General features: G+C 43.1%; 1 protein-coding gene across 7 annotated transcripts in view; it reads right to left on the bottom strand.

Annotated features, from left to right (window-relative positions):
* ZFP90 (ZFP90 zinc finger protein) overlaps window positions 1–17104 on the bottom strand; it is a 43331-nt gene that overhangs the window by 9359 nt on the left and 16868 nt on the right. For 3 of the 7 annotated variants that reach the window (XM_058528116.1, XM_058528118.1, XM_058528117.1), the window contains one exon: window positions 12551–16350. The exons of 1 other annotated variant lie outside the window; for it this stretch is intronic. In XM_058528116.1, the coding sequence (XP_058384099.1) occupies window positions 14702–16350 (1649 nt within the window). In that variant the 3' untranslated portion in view covers window positions 12551–14701. Of the gene's footprint in view, window positions 1–10815; window positions 12524–12550; window positions 16351–16410; window positions 16787–17104 lie in introns of those variants that run through there. 3 more of the 7 variants (XR_009216428.1, XM_058528122.1, XM_058528121.1) reach the window with 3 other exon arrangements.

Raw genomic sequence — 17104 nt, 5'->3', positions numbered from 1 at the left:
TAGCGAAGAGTACTGCCTTGGAAAGCATTGAGGAGCCTTGGAATTGTCTGTTAGTTCAGTTAATAAATGTTTATCAAGCACCCACTTAGGTGCAGGCCCCTGAGTGTGCGGTGAGGGGGAAAGACAAAACAATGCTATTAAATTGAAAAATGAAAAAAATGCAAAGAGCAAATCTAATCTATTTACAAGAAATAAGTTCCTGAAAACAAGATCCTCAAAGGGGAAAATGAAATGGTTTAAGATCAGTCAGAAATAAAAGTAAACGTGAGCTAATCAGTTCCAGGGGAGAGGAAGTGAGAGAGTTTAAGTGAATACAAACATTTTCACTGCAACCCGCCACAGAAGTAACACACGGGTAAGTCCTAATCTAAAGCTTGGCTGAATATTTACTTTGAAGAAAGGTAAAGGGAGGGCGCTGCCATTCTCCTGAGAAATTCAGAAAAAGAGTAGCTTTTTAGACGTGAATTAAAATGTCTACTCCTGATAAACAGAATCTGGCGATTCAATCTGACTTTCAGAGAACGCCATTTAACCATCACCTGCAAACCATCTCCTCTGCTCCAAGCCTGCGGCCCACGAGGAGCCATCGCCTCCCAGGCTGCAGCTGGGCAGGGCACTCAGTCCCCTCCCAGGGTCCTGAAAAGTCCAGTCGCTGCTCTTGCCTGCCAGGCCGCCTCCCCTCTCCCTCCCTCTGGTACCTCTCGGTGCCCTGCTGCACCGGATTTCTTAGGAAGACCCCGGACTTGGGCCTGCTGGGCCGTTGTCAGAGATTCACCTCTTTCTCACTTGGGCGAGACGAGGGGCAAAGCAGCCCTCCAGGGAGGGCCAACCTACAACCCACTGTGAGGGTGCCCACGCTGTGCTGTCGCCAGGACTGGACACTCAGGACCAGCTGAGCACCGCCCCTCCCCACCAACACTCACGTATTTCTTTACAGCTTACATAGTCAAACAAGGTATTTCCAGAAATTTTGTAGAAAAATGAAGAGCACAAGGTTTTATAATTTTCATTCCTTTTTTTTTTTTTTTTTGTGAGGAAGATCAGCCCTGAGCTAACATCCATGCTAATCCTCTTTTTGCTGAGGAGGGCTGGCTCTGAGCTAACATCTATTGCCAATCCTCCTCCTTTTTTTTCCCCCAAAGCCCCAGTAGATAGTTGTGTGTCATAGCTGCACATCCTTCTAGTTGCTGTATGTGGGATGCGGCCTCAGCATGGCCAGAGAAGCGGTGCGTCGGTGCGCGCCCGGGATCCGAACCCGGGCTGCCAGTAGCGGAGCGCGCGCACTTAACCGCTAAGTCACGGGGCCCCCTCATTCTTTTTTATAAACCACTTTATTAAGGTATGATTGACATACAAAAAGCTGTGCATACTTAATGTATACAACTTGATGAGTCTGAATATCATTTTCATTCTTACCATCCTTGTTACTATATTGGTCTATATCCTCCATGAAATGTCTGGATATGTTTGAGGAAAGGAAATAGCTGGAAAAATTGGCTAAGAGTTTGAATAAACTGGAGGAGAGCGTTGATTGAAAAACAAAACAGGGCATCCCGTGCACATAGCTGTATTTTTGATAACCTAGGTAAGTGGTTCTCAAAGTGTAGTCCCTGGACCAGCAGTGTCAGCAGCCTCTGGGAACTTTTTAGAACTGCAAATGCTCCACATCAGACCTGATCAATCTGAAAACAGCAGGCTGGGGCCCAGAAATCTGTGTTTTAACCAGCACTTCAAGAGATTCTGATGGATGTTCAAATCTGGAAACCACTATACTATACAAAGACCAAACCTCCTATGAATTCAGTGATATTTAAAAAACGAATTTATATTCCCCAAGTCATAACAACATCGACTAGCATTTGAGAAATAACAGCAAGAGGAGCCTAGACAATGCCTGGTGTGGGGACAGTTTTCCCACCCAACATCTCTCCTTGAGGTAACAGGTAGTATGAACTAGAGGCATCCAGATGGGTTGGGCAATGTTGGGGGTGGGGTCCCTTAATCTCCCCTCAAAGTGTTTGTGTGGTGAAATTAGAAAATAATCTGAAAGTGGGAAAGGACCAAAAATGTCTTTCTTAACAGCTGATTTGGGCTGGCTGGAAGTGGGAGTGGGTGGGCATGGAGAAAAGGGTTCCTGTAGTTTGTGCAGGATCCCCCTTAACTGAGCACCCTTGAGCTCCCAGGAAAGGTCTCCTGGGGCATTTTTTTCTGGCTCCTGCCCCTCCCTCTGTCTCTTATCCTCCTCTCCTCACCCCTTTCCACTCTCCTCTTGGCTCCCTCCCCTCTGTTCCTTTTTCTCCAATTCCAGCTTTTTATTCCCCATCTCTCCCCTCTACTTCAACAGCTTCTAGATCTCCAGCTGTTAATTCATCAGCATGGAGGATATAGAGGTCACTAACTCCTTGCCAGCCCCATGGGATGTCTGGTTCCCTACAGGTTCTCTCCCTGTGAGGACCTCAGTGGCAGAGGGTAGGGACCTTGTGGGTGGAGGAGGGAGTGAGCAACCCTGCAGGGCCTGAAGGGGGAGGGGGGCCCTTGCAGGGCCTGGAGGCAGTCCATTAAACTCCCCAATATGGAGGTCCTTCCTGTCCCATGGAAAGGCCCCAGGGCCACAACCTTCTTGGCAGGCTCACCACTGTTGTTCTGTTGGGCTGCTGGGTCTCTGAGTCAGCGGAGTCTCCCTCATTCCCCAGCCTCACCCCACAGTCAGATCCCTGGGCCAGGAAATGCCACTGACCTAGCAACCTCTAGGGAGTGTCATACACTAAGAGGAGGCAAATGAGCGCCCCTTTTCTCCCAGCCTTTGGTCCTGCTTCCTTGCTGGGCTCCTGCCCCTTTGCTCCCCACTCAAACCCTTGTGGGTACAGGGATTATTTTTGGGCTGGGGTGTGGTAGGTCAAAGCCACCCCTTTCCGGAAGCTGCAGAAGTACTTCTGGGTCAGGTTAGGGATGGGGAGGCAGGGTGTCCGTGGCTGTGGGATCCTGGGATTTCTCTGTGCCCAGAGCTGGCATCCAGCCCTTTACCCTCTGGTTTAAGCCAGGGTGCAGATGCAACTTCACCTCTCCACTGACCCCTCAAATAGCAAACTGCCCACTGTGACCCCTCAGCTGGATGGGAGGACTCCAGGGCAGCTCTCTCAAATCTGCCTGCATTTGTGGGTGTTGAGGGGGCCCCTCACATGTGCTTTCTCACCTTTAAAATTAATAAAATATTTTTTTTATTCTGTTCTATCTATTGGCTTGTTAGATACCTGTCAGGTTTTGTTTTATTTTGTTTTTACCATTCTTTCAGTGTTTACTTTTTGAAGGTAAAATGTCTTTTTTCTTTAGCTGCTTTTAATCCTTTCTAGTCCTCGTTTTCTCACTGTTTTACAGTGATGTCCCGAGGTATGGTCAGCTGTCCCTCTGGGAGAGGAAGCACCAGAATGTTGGGCTTCCCTCACTGAGCTTCCCTTCTCTCTGGTATCTTGGATCAATTCCTGGCTGCCTTGGCAGCTCTCCAATGCCTTCGAATATATATATATTTTATCTAGCTTTTCTAGCTATTTCTAGTAAAAGTCTTAGTGTACTACGAACTACTCTGTTATAGTTAGAAATGGAAGTATCACTATCTTGGATTTTAATTCTGTATGTTTAAAGACATATATAACATTTTATACAGTTAATCATTTAATTTATCCACATTTTACCACTTTCTTTGGGCTTCATTCTTTCTTGTGTCTCTGATCATCCATCTGGGATCATTTTCCTTTTGTATGAAACACAGCCTTTAGAATCTTCTTAGTTAGGTTCTGCTCATGATGAAAAAGGACTTACTGTGTGCCCATTCCTGAAAGATTTTGCTCTATACAGAATTCTAAGTTGGCAGATATTTTAAGTACAATGAAGATTTCATTCCTCATTCATATGGCTTCCACTGCCGCTATTGGCAAGTCAGCCATTACTTCTTTGAAGTTAACTTTTCTCTAACTGCTTTTAAGATTTTATTTACCTTTTATATTCTATTGTTTCGCCATGATATATCTAGTTGTGGACTTATTTTTATTTATCCTCTTTGAATTTCACTAGGCTTCTTGAATCCGTAGCTTGGTATGTCTTTCACCAGTTCTGGAAAACTCGTGGCCATTAACTTTAAAACTCTTTAAATATTTCTTATAGCTTTTTCTTTATTTTCCTTCTGGGAATCTGATTAAATTTATGTTGGGCTTCCTTACCCAGTGGTTTAATGTGTTTCACTTTGTCATCTATACTTTCCATCTCATTGTCTGCCCACTAGTTTCTAGATAATTTCTTTTCACCTATATTTCAGTTCATCAATTCTCTCTTCTTTTATGTTTAATTTGCTCTTAAACACATAGTTGTTTTTTTAAAAATTAACTATGTTTTTTTAATGTTCTATTGGTTCTTTTTTCAAATATGCTATGTCAATTTTTAATGCTTTTTTTGTTTTTGTAGATATTTTCAAGCTTGTCTTTTATCCCTTTAAAAATACTAGTACTTGCTATTATACTCTTTCTCTGATAATTCCAATATCTGAAGTGTTTGTGTCTGTATTTGTTGTCTGTTATTTCTGCATGTTCTCTCTCACATCTCATTTCTTTGTATATCTGGTTATCTTTGAAAGTGTGCTGGAAGTTACTAAAAAAAGGTGAGGGTGAACACTTTGATGTCTGAGATGATACTACCTTTCTCTAAGGATTATTTTCATTTGCTTCTGTCAGGCACCTGGGCACACCACTAGTCCGGTCAATGTTGTAAGTCTGAAGGCTGAGGTTCCCTGCATCCTCAAGACAACCTGAATTTGGGAGACATGGTGATGTCAGGGCTTGTTGATCTCCAGTTCAACATTTTCTTGAAGGTGTCTTTATCTGGGGTCCCAGTTCAAACGTGGAGTGATTATTCAGACTGCCAGCTTTCAGCACTGTTACACTTCTACCCCTTATACTACAAGTTCCCCAACCTCACTGGTGGGTTTCACTGGTGTCTCTTTCCATCAGCAAATGCCTTCAGGCAAAAGCAGCTTTGAGTGCTGGGATTGTGAATTCAGTCTCTTGCTTCTCCTGGAGTTTGATCCCTAATTCTTCACTCTCCTTAGTTCTTTGGAATGCTTTTATTTTTTAAACATTTCATCCAGTTTATTTTCTACGGAACACATGAAAGAGTTGGTCCTAATTACCTAGACCATCATTACTGGGACTGTAACCCTTCATCACGGCTTGGGTATTCTCCCTCCAGCCTGCCTGCACAGGACCTTTCCTGACCTGAGGAAAGCAGCAGAAAGGAGGAGAGAAAAGAAATGGTGTCTCTGTTTTTATGATCTCTTTCAGCGGAATAGAAACTTACACTTCCTCAGGAAAAGGCACACTTTTTCAGAAAGAGGAGGTATGGTTACCTGGAGTTTCTCCACCCAACTAGACAATTTCATACGGTTCAACTTATCCCCATTTTGCCCAGGTAACGTGACATGAGATGGCAGTGTTCAGCCGCTGTGCAAAGCGCAGGAAAATCAGAGAGGGGCCAGCCTGGGGTGTTCTGGCCACGGGGCACGGGGATCGGCCACCGGTAGAGGGTAGCCTGGCCCCGGGGGCACGACGCTGGGCAGAGATCGCGCAAGAGGCCAGGCTCAGAGGGAAGTGAACAGGCACCGCCGTGCACATGGCTACGCAAACCAGAACTGGAAACTCAGTTTCCACAGCCTAGTTCCTTTCCATAGGCGCCCCCATCGGCGACGTAAGACGTCATAGCCGGAGACGGAAGTGCGCCACCGCCAAGGCTTTCGGGGAATGTAGTCTCCAGCGGCGCCAGAGGCCCAGAGCACCGGAGGCCGCTCCGTGCTCGCGCGTGCGGTTCGCATCTGGCAGACTGAGCTTCCCACCCAGAGCTCGTAAAATGTCGGGTGACGCAAGTGGGCTTCCTCTGACACCTCTTTAAGTGGCACACCCAGATCATCCTGTTACTAATTCTAAATTTGGTGGTATAAACCTTTCTAACCAGTGTGATGTCACCATTAAGAGGCCTCACCCCCACCTCCCCATGCTGTCAAATCCTCCTTTAGGATCCCTTAACCTGAGGAAAAGCAATTTTGTGCTTAATTACCGTTATTAAAACTTAGTCTAGCCCAGTTTAAACTCCAAACTCACACTTCATTCTTAGGTGCCTACATGCCTGGCCTCCGAGTGTGAGTCGGGCCAGGGCGAAGGAGAAGGAAGGTACCCGTCCATTGGGTTAGTCCTGTTCAGCCTGGGGCCAGTAGTCTGCCCCGACAGGGCGTCCTCCTCAAAGGGAAATGCCTGCCTGTCTGGGGTCTGCGTTCAGCTTCACCCCAGTCCCATGTGTTTATTCATAGCGGGGCGGCCTAATTTCCCCTTTGGCTCCATGCAGTCCTTGCCTCTAACCCTTCTCTGGGTGGGTCATCCCCTAATTTGACCCAGCAGCCACTAGGACACAGCCCTATGGCTCCTGCCACTCTGTCTTCCAGGCACAGGGTAAACATTTGTCTCCGTTTTTGAGCACAGCCCCAGCTTCCTGTCTGGTTAGCTCCCCCTTCATTCTCAAGGGTCCCTATATGGTCACCCTATCCAGGATCCACTGAAATCCTGTCTTGCGACCTCTGGCAACAAAGAAAACAGATGGAGCGGTCCTATCGTTTTCTTCCTAGGCACAACACAAACGCGGACCCTCAGAGGGCTTCATGCTCTGCTGCTCCAGGCTACTCCAGCAGCACCCTCCTCCTTCCAGAAATCTCCAGACAGTTAGGGGCACCTGTCTGATTGATTCCTCTCCACCCCACTGCACACACTCTCTTCAGGCATGCATGTAAGCTATCGCAAGAACTCAGGGTGACAGCCCTGAAGTGGGCCTGTGGTTTCGCTGGAATGGAGACACCAAGCTCCAATGATTTCAGATGCCCCCAATACCTCCAGTCATTCTCTTGGTGACTCTGTGGGGAGGGGCAGAGGCCTCAGTCTAGGACCATAACACTCTTCTCCTCTGGATCTGAACCTTGTTACATGATAACATGTCAATGGGAGCCCAAGAGCCAGAGGTTGTACGAATCTCACACCTCCTAGTGAGTCCTGTGGGACAGTGTGCCCAGATCTTGTGGCACCCTCTAGAATGCAGGGGAACATGACATTTTGCTTTCACCTTTGAGGTTTTATCAGCAACTCCAAGCCAACAGAAAAGTCCCTGCCAAAATCCTATGACAACTCTTAACTTTTGAAAATGAGCATTAAAATTCAAGAACAATTGCTAATTGCTAGTTTCTTAATGCACATAGTAAAACAAAAACCCCATTATTATGACTAATACTTATCTGTTCATGGCACAATAAAATACCATCTATATTTCAGGTCCAAATTTCTTGGTTCCTTTATCTGCTAAAATGTTTGTCAAAAAAAGTGTTTTTCCAAAATTACAGGGTTTTCACTGAAATTTATTAACAAAAATTAGTTCTCTCCTTCCACCAACTCCTGTAAATAATCACTATGTTTCTTATCTACAGGAAGCCCTCTGCTCCCCTGCTCTCCCTTCATTTTAATTGGTCCCTAAAAGGGCATTTCTAGGGAGTTGAAATACTTTGCTTGATCTTGACAGTGTCAAGACCCCTTTCTTCGTTCATGGGCTTGGGTCAGCTTCTCACCCTTAGGAACATGAATGCCCATTTTTCCTTCTCCTAAATCCATCAGGCATGCTGGATGTACAGGTCAGACAGGCTCATGCCCTGAGCAGAACCAAGCAGGTGGCTTTGTGGGAGGAGGGACCAGATAAGAGCAAGGAGGCCGACTAACTGTAAAAGAGTTTAAACATCCAGAGAGGCACATACAACAAATATCTATGCATCAATCCTTTTAACAAATGTTAATATTTTACCATATTTGCCTGAACAAAAAGAAATGACAGTCTAAGCTTTCTTTTATTCCTTCCTATCCCTCTCCCCTCAAGCTCCAGAGGAAACCACCACTCTGAAGCTGATATTTTAATACTTTCCTACTTTACTTCATGTGTTGATAAAAAATAGGTATTATGGATTTTTAAAAAGTTATAACATATCACAGTGTATGTATCCCTCCTCAACTTTATTTTCAATTGTTTTCAATATGTCAGCCTTGTTAATGCATGTACATCCAGTTCAACCATTCAATAAATATTTGAGTATCTCCTGTGCTGAGGACACAGCACTGAACAAAGGAAACAAAAGTTGCTGCCCTCTATCATCAAGCTGTTCACTTGCTATTTGTGCACTTTTCTCTATGTTATGCTTCAAGAAAGTTTATCCTCCCACCGCCCCCCCAAAGAAAAAGTCCTTACTCTCACGGTACTTACCTTCTAGAGAAAGACATAAAATAAGTAAAATATTTAGAATGTCAGGTGGTGGTAGGTATTATGGAAAAAATGAAGCTGGGAAGCGAGATGGGGTGCGCCATGGAAAGGAACTGCTATTTTGATAGGGTAGTCAAGAAAGGGCTCTCTGGTAAGAAAATCTTGAGTAAAGAACTGAAGGAGGTGAGAAGCCAAACCACGTGTTATCTAGGGGAAGAGGATTCCAGGAAAGGGAAAGGCAAATGTAAAGGCTCTGAAGTGGAAACTTGCCATGTGTTTTTAAGTTACTGCAGGGAGGCCAGCGGGACTGGAGCAGAGCGATCAAGAAGGAAGATAAGGTGAGTCAGGTAATGTGGGGTGGCAGGTGGTGGCAAAACTATGTAGGAATTTTACTTTAGCTTCCATTCAGTGAAATGAAAAGCTATGGAGGGTTTTGAGCACATGAGTGACACGATCCTAGATTTTTACAGTATCACTCTAGTGCTGAACTGTGAACACAGAGAGGCAAGAATGGAAGCAGAGAAACCAATTAGAAGGGTCCTGCCAATATCTGAGCCAGAGATGATGGTGGTGACTTGGGTGAGGGTGGTAGAGGCAACAAGAAATGGTCATCCTCATATATCCTGTAAATTAGCAGACAGGACTTATTGAAGCTTGGATGTGGGGTATGAAAGAAAGGAATCAAGAATGGTTTCCTAGTTTGGGACTTGAGCAACTGGAAGGATGAGGTCGCCTTTTCCCAGATGGGAAGACTGAGGGAGCAACATGGTTATGATAGGGCTGGGAGGGGGAGATCATGGGTTAGGTCATCTTTGGACATATTAAATTGGGGATATCTGTTAGACATCCAAGTGGAGGTGTCACGTGGGCAGTTAAGTTTTACGAGTATGGAATCCTGGGCTGGAGATAGAAAATCTGAAGTTGTCAACAAGTAGAAAAGCCATGAGACAGGATGCAAGCTCCAATGAAGGTGACTGAAGAAAAAGAAAAGAGGTCCAAAGACGGAGGCCTAGAAGAATTTCCATGTCTAGAGCAAAGAAAGAAAAAGAACCTGGGAGAAGTAGCTGTCAATAAAGTACAAGGACATCTAAGTAAGTGTGATAACCTGGAAACCAAGTGAGAAAATGTGCCAAGGGTGAGGAAGTGACCAACTGTACCAAATAACGCTGAAAGATCCAGTAAAAGGACTGAAAAAAGACCACTGGATTTAGCTACGTGGAGTCCATCAGTGACCTTCGACAAGAGCAGAAACAAAGACCTGATTGCAGGAGGTGCAAGAGAGAATTGGAGGCAATGAGTATTAGACACCTCAACTGAGTGTCTATTAAGTGAAGAAATGGAGTGGCAGGTGGAGGGGAATGCAGTATGTATATATTGACATATATTTATAAATATATATATTCAAGACGAGAAAAACTACACATTATTATGCTGATGGGAAAGATTCAGTAGCCAAGGGAAAAAAAAGATGCAGGAAAACAGTTGTAAGAACGATGTCCTAGTTTGAGGATGGGATCTAATACATCAGAAGAGAAGTTGGTCTTAGGTAAGAGAACCAAGTGTCAACCACAGTAACAGCAAGGAAAGGAAGAACGCACGGACAAGATGCACGTAGGGTGAGTAGTTATGTTTTGATGGCTTTTATTTTTCTCAGTTAACTAGGAAACAAGGTCACCAGTTGAGTGAGGATGGGGTAAAGTGCTGGAAGTTGAGAAGAGAGAAGCTATAAAATAGGATCTTAGGAGACTGGGATAATGACTGGAGCAGGGAAACAAATGCTTGAGGTTAGCAGTCAGGAATTTAAAGTGGGACTAGTCACCATGGCTCCGTTTTTCTCCAGCCACATTTAGCCACATGGGTGCAGTAGTGTAACAGGCAGAGCTAGGGTTTTTTTTTTGTTTTTGCCAGATGCTTTGGTTCCTTCATTTAAGTACTGCATTGTATTAACTTATAAGAATATGCCACGATTTATTAGCCCATTCACTTACTGACAGACATTTGGTTATGTCCCTATTTTTACTGTCAAACACTGCTGCAATGGGCATCCTTGTACATGTCTTTGTGCTCACATGGGAGAATTTCTAGTCTAGGGTATATATCTAGAAGCGGAACTGCTGGGTCGTGAGGTGTGCTTACCTTCAATTTTACTGGATACTGCCAAATGACTCCCCAAAATGATTATACTAATTTACTCTCTCACCTGCAGTGGATACGAGTTCTCATTTTCCCCCTGCCAGACTTCTAAATTTTTGCCAGCCTAATGGGCATGAAATAGTAACTTACTGCCTTCTTTTGCAGTATTCTGAGTTCAAGATTGAGAACCTTTTCATTTATAACCATTTCATCTATCAACAAATCTCCACTCCATCGCTCACCTAACAAGACAATATTAAGTACCTACTATGTGCCTAGCATTGTGATAAGCAGGGGAACAAAAAAAGTTAGCAAAAGAGACATGGACCCTGCCCTTCTGGAACTCACAATTGAGTGTGGGGTCGGGGTGGGGAGACAAGCAAATAATCACAAATTGTGGTAATATGAAGGACATTAACAGTAATCTATGAAAATCTATGAAAAGGAGGAGACTGATTTGAAGTAGGGCAGTCAGTAAACCTTTCCTGAAGTGAGATTTGCATTTTAACAGATGAGTAAAAATTAACTAGCTCAGCAGCTATAAAGAATTGGGCCTCACCATCATCCGTATGTCTAACAACTACAGAAGTGTTTTCTTATCTTCCCATGCTGGCATAGAGCTGTGCTAGATGCTTTGCGGAAATAATGCCTGCCCTGGGCCCCTTACCCAGACACACCTTGGCACCAGGAGTGGGAGACTGATTTTCTCCTGGCTCCCTTCCGCAATTTTGAGACTATTACTCCTGTGATGTTGTATCCAGTTTATTCTTGTATGAGTCTCACATCATCTGGTTATACTAACCTATACATGCTGACCCAGTGATCCCATTTTGGACATTTTATCTCATTCTGGATATTTTAAGAAAAGATTCTATAGGAAAAAAAGGAGAGGTGCTTAAAAAAGATAAAAGCATTCAATGTCATCATTATAAAAGCCAATACCAAAAACAATCCAAGTATGTTGCAACAGTAGGGAACTTGTTAAGGAGATCTTGAGACTGTGTAGCAGCATGGAAAATATTTATGAGAAACTTTTTTTAAGTATGATACAAGATTTTATCTACAGTATGGGCAAATGTAAATAACTGATATATTAAGTGTGAAGGTCGTGGGTGAATTTAGGGGATTTAATTTACTGAAATAGTCAGGAAAAACATTCCAAAGCCCTTCATCATTTTGTTTCTGCATGATCTACAACCTAAGCCAGCAGCATATTCCTTCATACACTCACTCCCAAACGATGCTGTGTCATATGAAGCTCCTTGAACATAACATGGCTCTGGAGACAGAGTCAGAGGTTAAGCGCTACGTCTTTGCAGCCAGACAGTCCTGGGTTCAAAGCCAGAATCTGACATGGGCAGTACTACCTCAGGTGAACTACTTTACCTCTCTGGGTTTTTCCCCCTATTATAAAACAAGAATATAATACATTGTACTAGGTTTCTTTAATGCGAGCAACAGAACTCTGACACATTAGCTTAATCAAAAAGGGGGAATCATTGGACTGATAGCGGGGAGGCCAGTGAATCCCAGGAAAGGCTTCAGAAATTAAGCCAGGACCAAGGACCTCAGGGATTAGAAATAAGAACACCATCATGTCAGCTGCATCCTCTCCTACTACAAAAGACCTCCCCTCTCTGATAAGGAATCAGGCTCCAGGCAGCTCAAGGCCTTTACCTTTCCAGCCTAGCAAGCCAAAATTAAAGTGTCCCTGCCAACTCTATTTTGAAAAAGTTCTGGCAAAGGACTCTGATTGACTCAACTAGGTCACATACTTGCCCCTCTAACTATCACCAAGCCCTAGGGATGTCCTGATTTGTGTTCCTGTGGTCAGTACAGCACGGACTGTTACAAGAGGAAGAGGGAGAAAACAGCTGGGCAAAGACAAGAGCTACCACAAGACCTAGAATGGGGAGTTGTAAGGATTAATGAAATGATGGCTATAAAATACTTAGCACAATTTCTTTCTAGTAAGCATTCAATAAATGGTACCTATTAACTCACCTGTGATTAGTTTAGCAGTTAATCCCTCCTCCTTGATGCACCACTCTTTAGTCTTAGCCAAGTTCTGAAAATTGAAACAAGACAAACTGACTCCCATCAACTAAGAAGGCTATTTATTGAAATAATACAATGATGTTACAAGGATGCATTTCACATGGCCTACAAAGCTGGGTGTTCATAAGTGCATGGTGCATGGTTGCTGGGACTACAGAATCCTCTGCTCTATCACACACACATCCCTGGCTCCCTCCCTGTCAATGAAGATGCAGTGAGATTCAGAGGTTGGTTTGATCTAGGCCAGGCTCCACACACAAACCAGTGGTCTCCTCTGGGTCTTCTGGAACTAAGTCTTTACAAACTTTTGTAACAGTAGGGTAGCACTCAATTGGTTACAATTCATGCCATTCTTGCAAAAAGTCCACTATGGGGATCCCCAAACAATCAGCAGCAAAATGAGTTCCTGATAGGTACCCTAGCCAATCAGTAGGGGAGGGATGGAGTAGAATTACCCATTGTCAAACTAAGTATCAGACAACACAAGCATGGCCTTGACATTCTGTATGCTCTAAGCACAGAACATCACAAACAAGGCATTTTTGAATAGATAACGTCTTGGAAGGGCAGATCTGCTGTGGAGCATCCCATGTTTGTTCCACGTGATAGACTCATTGAGCTAGACATCCCACATTTCAGCCCCCACGTACATTTTTCCTGCAAAGAATTATGAAGAATGTTTGGGAGCTGCCTCATGTTGTCCAGAATGAGACAAGGATGATGGATCCGGCTACCTGGCATGCAAAGAAGCCATCAGGCAAGGTTTACCTTCAACACCACCCATATCACTCCTTCCCATGATCCATCATTAGGGTGGGAAAATTTGCTTATCTGAAGAGGGGAGAGGCTCTTGTGTGAAAGGGGTCAACATCCACAGTTGCTTCCAAATTTATCTGCACTGTCGGTGCCAATGAGCCAACAAAGGTTCTGGAAACTCCTTTAGGATAGTCCATGGGAGGCATTAGGGGACATTAAATATTGGAGTGGGCTACTGAAGTTTAGCTCATGCTTTACTGATGGAAAAGCAGCATAGAGCTAAAAAAGTTGTTTTATGGTGAAATATTTTCTTGGCACACAAAGTGAGCCATTACATGATGATTCTTTAAACCAATTTAAAGACAAATTTTATGGCAATGGGTAATTGGATTTATACTTCTCTACAATAAAATTAATTTGGGGAAAAATTCTCCTCTTAGTTTTGTGCTGTTTTCCCATTGATCCAATGTAGGAAGCTTGGGGCGGTGCTCTTTCATGGGAGTGTCGTAAAAAGCACAATAAGAGGATTTAATAGTTCTGTGAAACCGACGTACGTTAACAAAGTATAATTATGATACTTGGGAAAAGGAAAAAAGTCACCAGTAGTTCAACTATTTACAGTTTCTGTTAACATTTTGGTTTGTAAGCTTCCACCAAGCTGCTTTAGGTAAGTCTGTGACAAATTTGCACGTTATGCTGCCTCTTATGCTTTTATGAATTCCCAAAGTACCCAACTCATAAATGCTCATTAAACGTTTGTGCATCTGATTTATTTTATTTTAAAGCCCTCTGAATTCCAAAATACCTTTTTAGTGGCAAGGCCATGGGGCCAAAGATCCAAGAGACCTGCATTCTCCACCCAGCTTTGCCATTGTAAGCTACATCGCACTGTGCAAACCACTTCACATCTTTGGCTTTCAGTTTCTTCATCTGTACAATGAAGTGGTTGGACCAGCTGATCTAATTCTTTGAATGGTGAATTCCTGGAGGTGGAATTGGTTTCCATGGTGAATTTAATGTAAGAACTACAGTTGAATGCAGTTGTCAAGCAATTTTAAAAGTGAGTTTTGGTCACTACTGCAGGATTTTTAATTATTAGAAAAGTCTGTAAACAAGAGTTACAAGTCAAACTGTTCAAAGTTGGTGATCTCCTGCATACATATATTCAAAAGCTTTATAAAGTCCAATATATAAGCATATCATTTCCAACTGGTTATATATGATGCTTGTAGTTGTTTTTACAAAAATCTATAATCATATCTGAGAATGTGGATTTATTTAAAAAACTGTCTCCTAGCAGTTTTCTCCATACACAACATACAAACACACACATAACTGATTACATTCTCAAGCTTTCTCTCACGTAAGAATCCTCTGATACTGAACAATATTTTAGCTAAAGCTTCCTGCACATTCCTTAATTTCAGGGTATCTAGAGTTTATTTCGTGTATGAATTCTCTGGTGTTTAGTAAGAGCTGAGCTTCGACTGAAGTTTTTCCCACATTCCTTACAAGCATAGGGTTTTTCTCCAGTATGAATTCTCTGATGATCATGCAGATTGGTTTTCTTTCGGAAGGCTCGCCCACATTCATTACATTCATAGGGTTTTTCTCCAGTATGAGTTCTCTCATGCTGAATGAGGGAAGAACTTTGACTGAAGGCTTTCCCACAGTCAATACATTCATAGGGTTTCTCGCCAGTGTGGGTTCTCTCATGTTGAGTAAGTGATGAGCGTCGACTGAATGCTTCTCCACATTCATTACATTCATAGGGTTTTTCTCCAGTATGAATTCTGTGATGCTCTATGAAACTTGTACTCCTTTTGAAAGCTTTTCCACATACATTACACTGATAGGGTTTCTCTCCAAGATGAGAAATAGGTTGTCGACTCAAGTCCTGCTCACAATCATAAGGATTCTCTCCAGTATGGATCCTCTGATGGTCAGTAAACTCTGCAATGTGACTGAAGTTTTCCCCACAGTCATTACAACGATAGGATTTCACTTCAGTAAGAGTGCTTTCATCTTGAGTAAGAGATGAACTGTGCTTGAAATCTATGCTGTAGTTATTGCTTTGGTAAGGTTTTCCTCTCTTATGAATCCTCATATGTTTATAAAGGGATGGGCTCTGACCAAAAGCCCTCCCACATATGCTACATTCAAAAGGTTTCTCTCCTGTATGAGTCCTCTCATGCTGCACAAGGGAAGAACATCGACTAAAGGCTTTCCCACATTCCTTACACTGGAAGGGTTTCTCTCCACTATGCGTGACCTCATGTTGAGTGAGGGATGTGCCATGCCTAAAAGACCGCCCACATAAATTACATCGATAGGGTTTTTCTCCAGTGTGAATTCTCTGGTGTTGAACAAGGGAGGAGCTGCGCTGGAAGGCTTTCCCACAGAGACTACATTGGTAGGGTTTCTCTCCAGTATGAGCATTCTCATGCTGACCAAGGGATGAGCTATGCCGGAAGGCCTTCCCACACACATTACATTCAAAGGGCTTTTCCCCAGTGTGAATTCTCTGATGCTCAGTAAGTTGTGTTTTCCAGAGGAAGGTTTTCCCACAGTCAGTACATTCATGGTGTTTCTTTCCAGGATAAATTCCCTGATCTGTACCATTGGGGAAGGCTCCCTCTCCTTTATGAGTTTTCTCATGTTTAGTAAGTGATGATCTATGAATAAAGGCTTTTCTACATTTATTACATTTATAAGGTTTCTTTTTTACAAGGATATTACTCTGATTAAGTAAGTCTGAATTATGTCCCAAACTGCTTTCAAGTGTATCACATTCACTAGGCCTTGAAGGAATGTTCAGTTGTGTAACCAGGTTTGTGTTCAATCTAGAGTTTTCACCAAATTTATTTTGCTCAAAACTTTCCTCTGGTGTGAGTATTTTCTTCTGGGTGGATGCATCTGGCCCCAGATATCTCTTCCAGTTTTCCCGGTGCTTCTCTAATTGGCTGCTAACATCCCAAACATCTTCTAATGTGACATGTGAGAGATCATCTGTGCTACGGGATATTTCAGATATGCTCTGCTGCAGATTTGATGATTTGGCTTCAGGCCTGGTCTTCCAGTCTGAAAGAAATCCAAAGTGCAAAAGTCCCCTATTCCCTCCCGTTGAAACAAATGCTACAGTAGGAATGAAGAAATGAAAGATATAAATTATACATGACTCTGTTTTGAAATTAGTCCTATAGCTTGAGGAGAAGATCCAAAATGCTAGAAAAGAAGAGCAAAGAGGTGATAGTGCAGATTGCAGAGCCAGAGTGCATGGTAAATCCAGAATGAGGAAGCCCATCTAGGAGGGGTGCTTAGGGAATAAGGGAATAAGTGAGCATGAGAGTGTCAGGCATAGATACAAATGGAATAGGATCAGAGTCCATCTTGCAGGATCCTATCTGCTCTCCATGCCCCCTGTCCGTTTTACAAACCACCACAGAATCTATCTTCCTGAGTGCATCCATTTCATGATTTCTTTAAAGTCACCTCTGAGGCTCCAGATCTTCAAACCCTGCAGAGAAAATCTGCAGCCAGTGATCTAACTGAAATGATTCTTTGACATAATTGGAGATCAAAGGTTATACTTCACAAGCTGAAAAAAATTAATATTTCAGGAGGCAAATCATCCTTGCCCTTGGATCTGGGGCTATGGTTTTAGTCTATTTGAGTTCTGGTTCTACACTAATCATGTCTCTTAACCAAAAAGGATTTATTTTAATCTTCCTAATAAATTGACCTCTAAACCTCTGTTTAACCTCAGAATACTAATAGCAGAGAATTAATTAATTTATAGGTTCTAAGAATAGCACCCTTTAAAAACTAAGGGGAG

The sequence above is a fragment of the Diceros bicornis genome, chromosome 32 (assembly GCF_020826845.1).
Source record: "Diceros bicornis minor isolate mBicDic1 chromosome 32, mDicBic1.mat.cur, whole genome shotgun sequence".
In the NCBI taxonomy this organism is placed as follows: Eukaryota; Metazoa; Chordata; class Mammalia; order Perissodactyla; family Rhinocerotidae; genus Diceros; species Diceros bicornis.
This window is presented reverse-complemented; position numbering and strand designations above follow the sequence as displayed.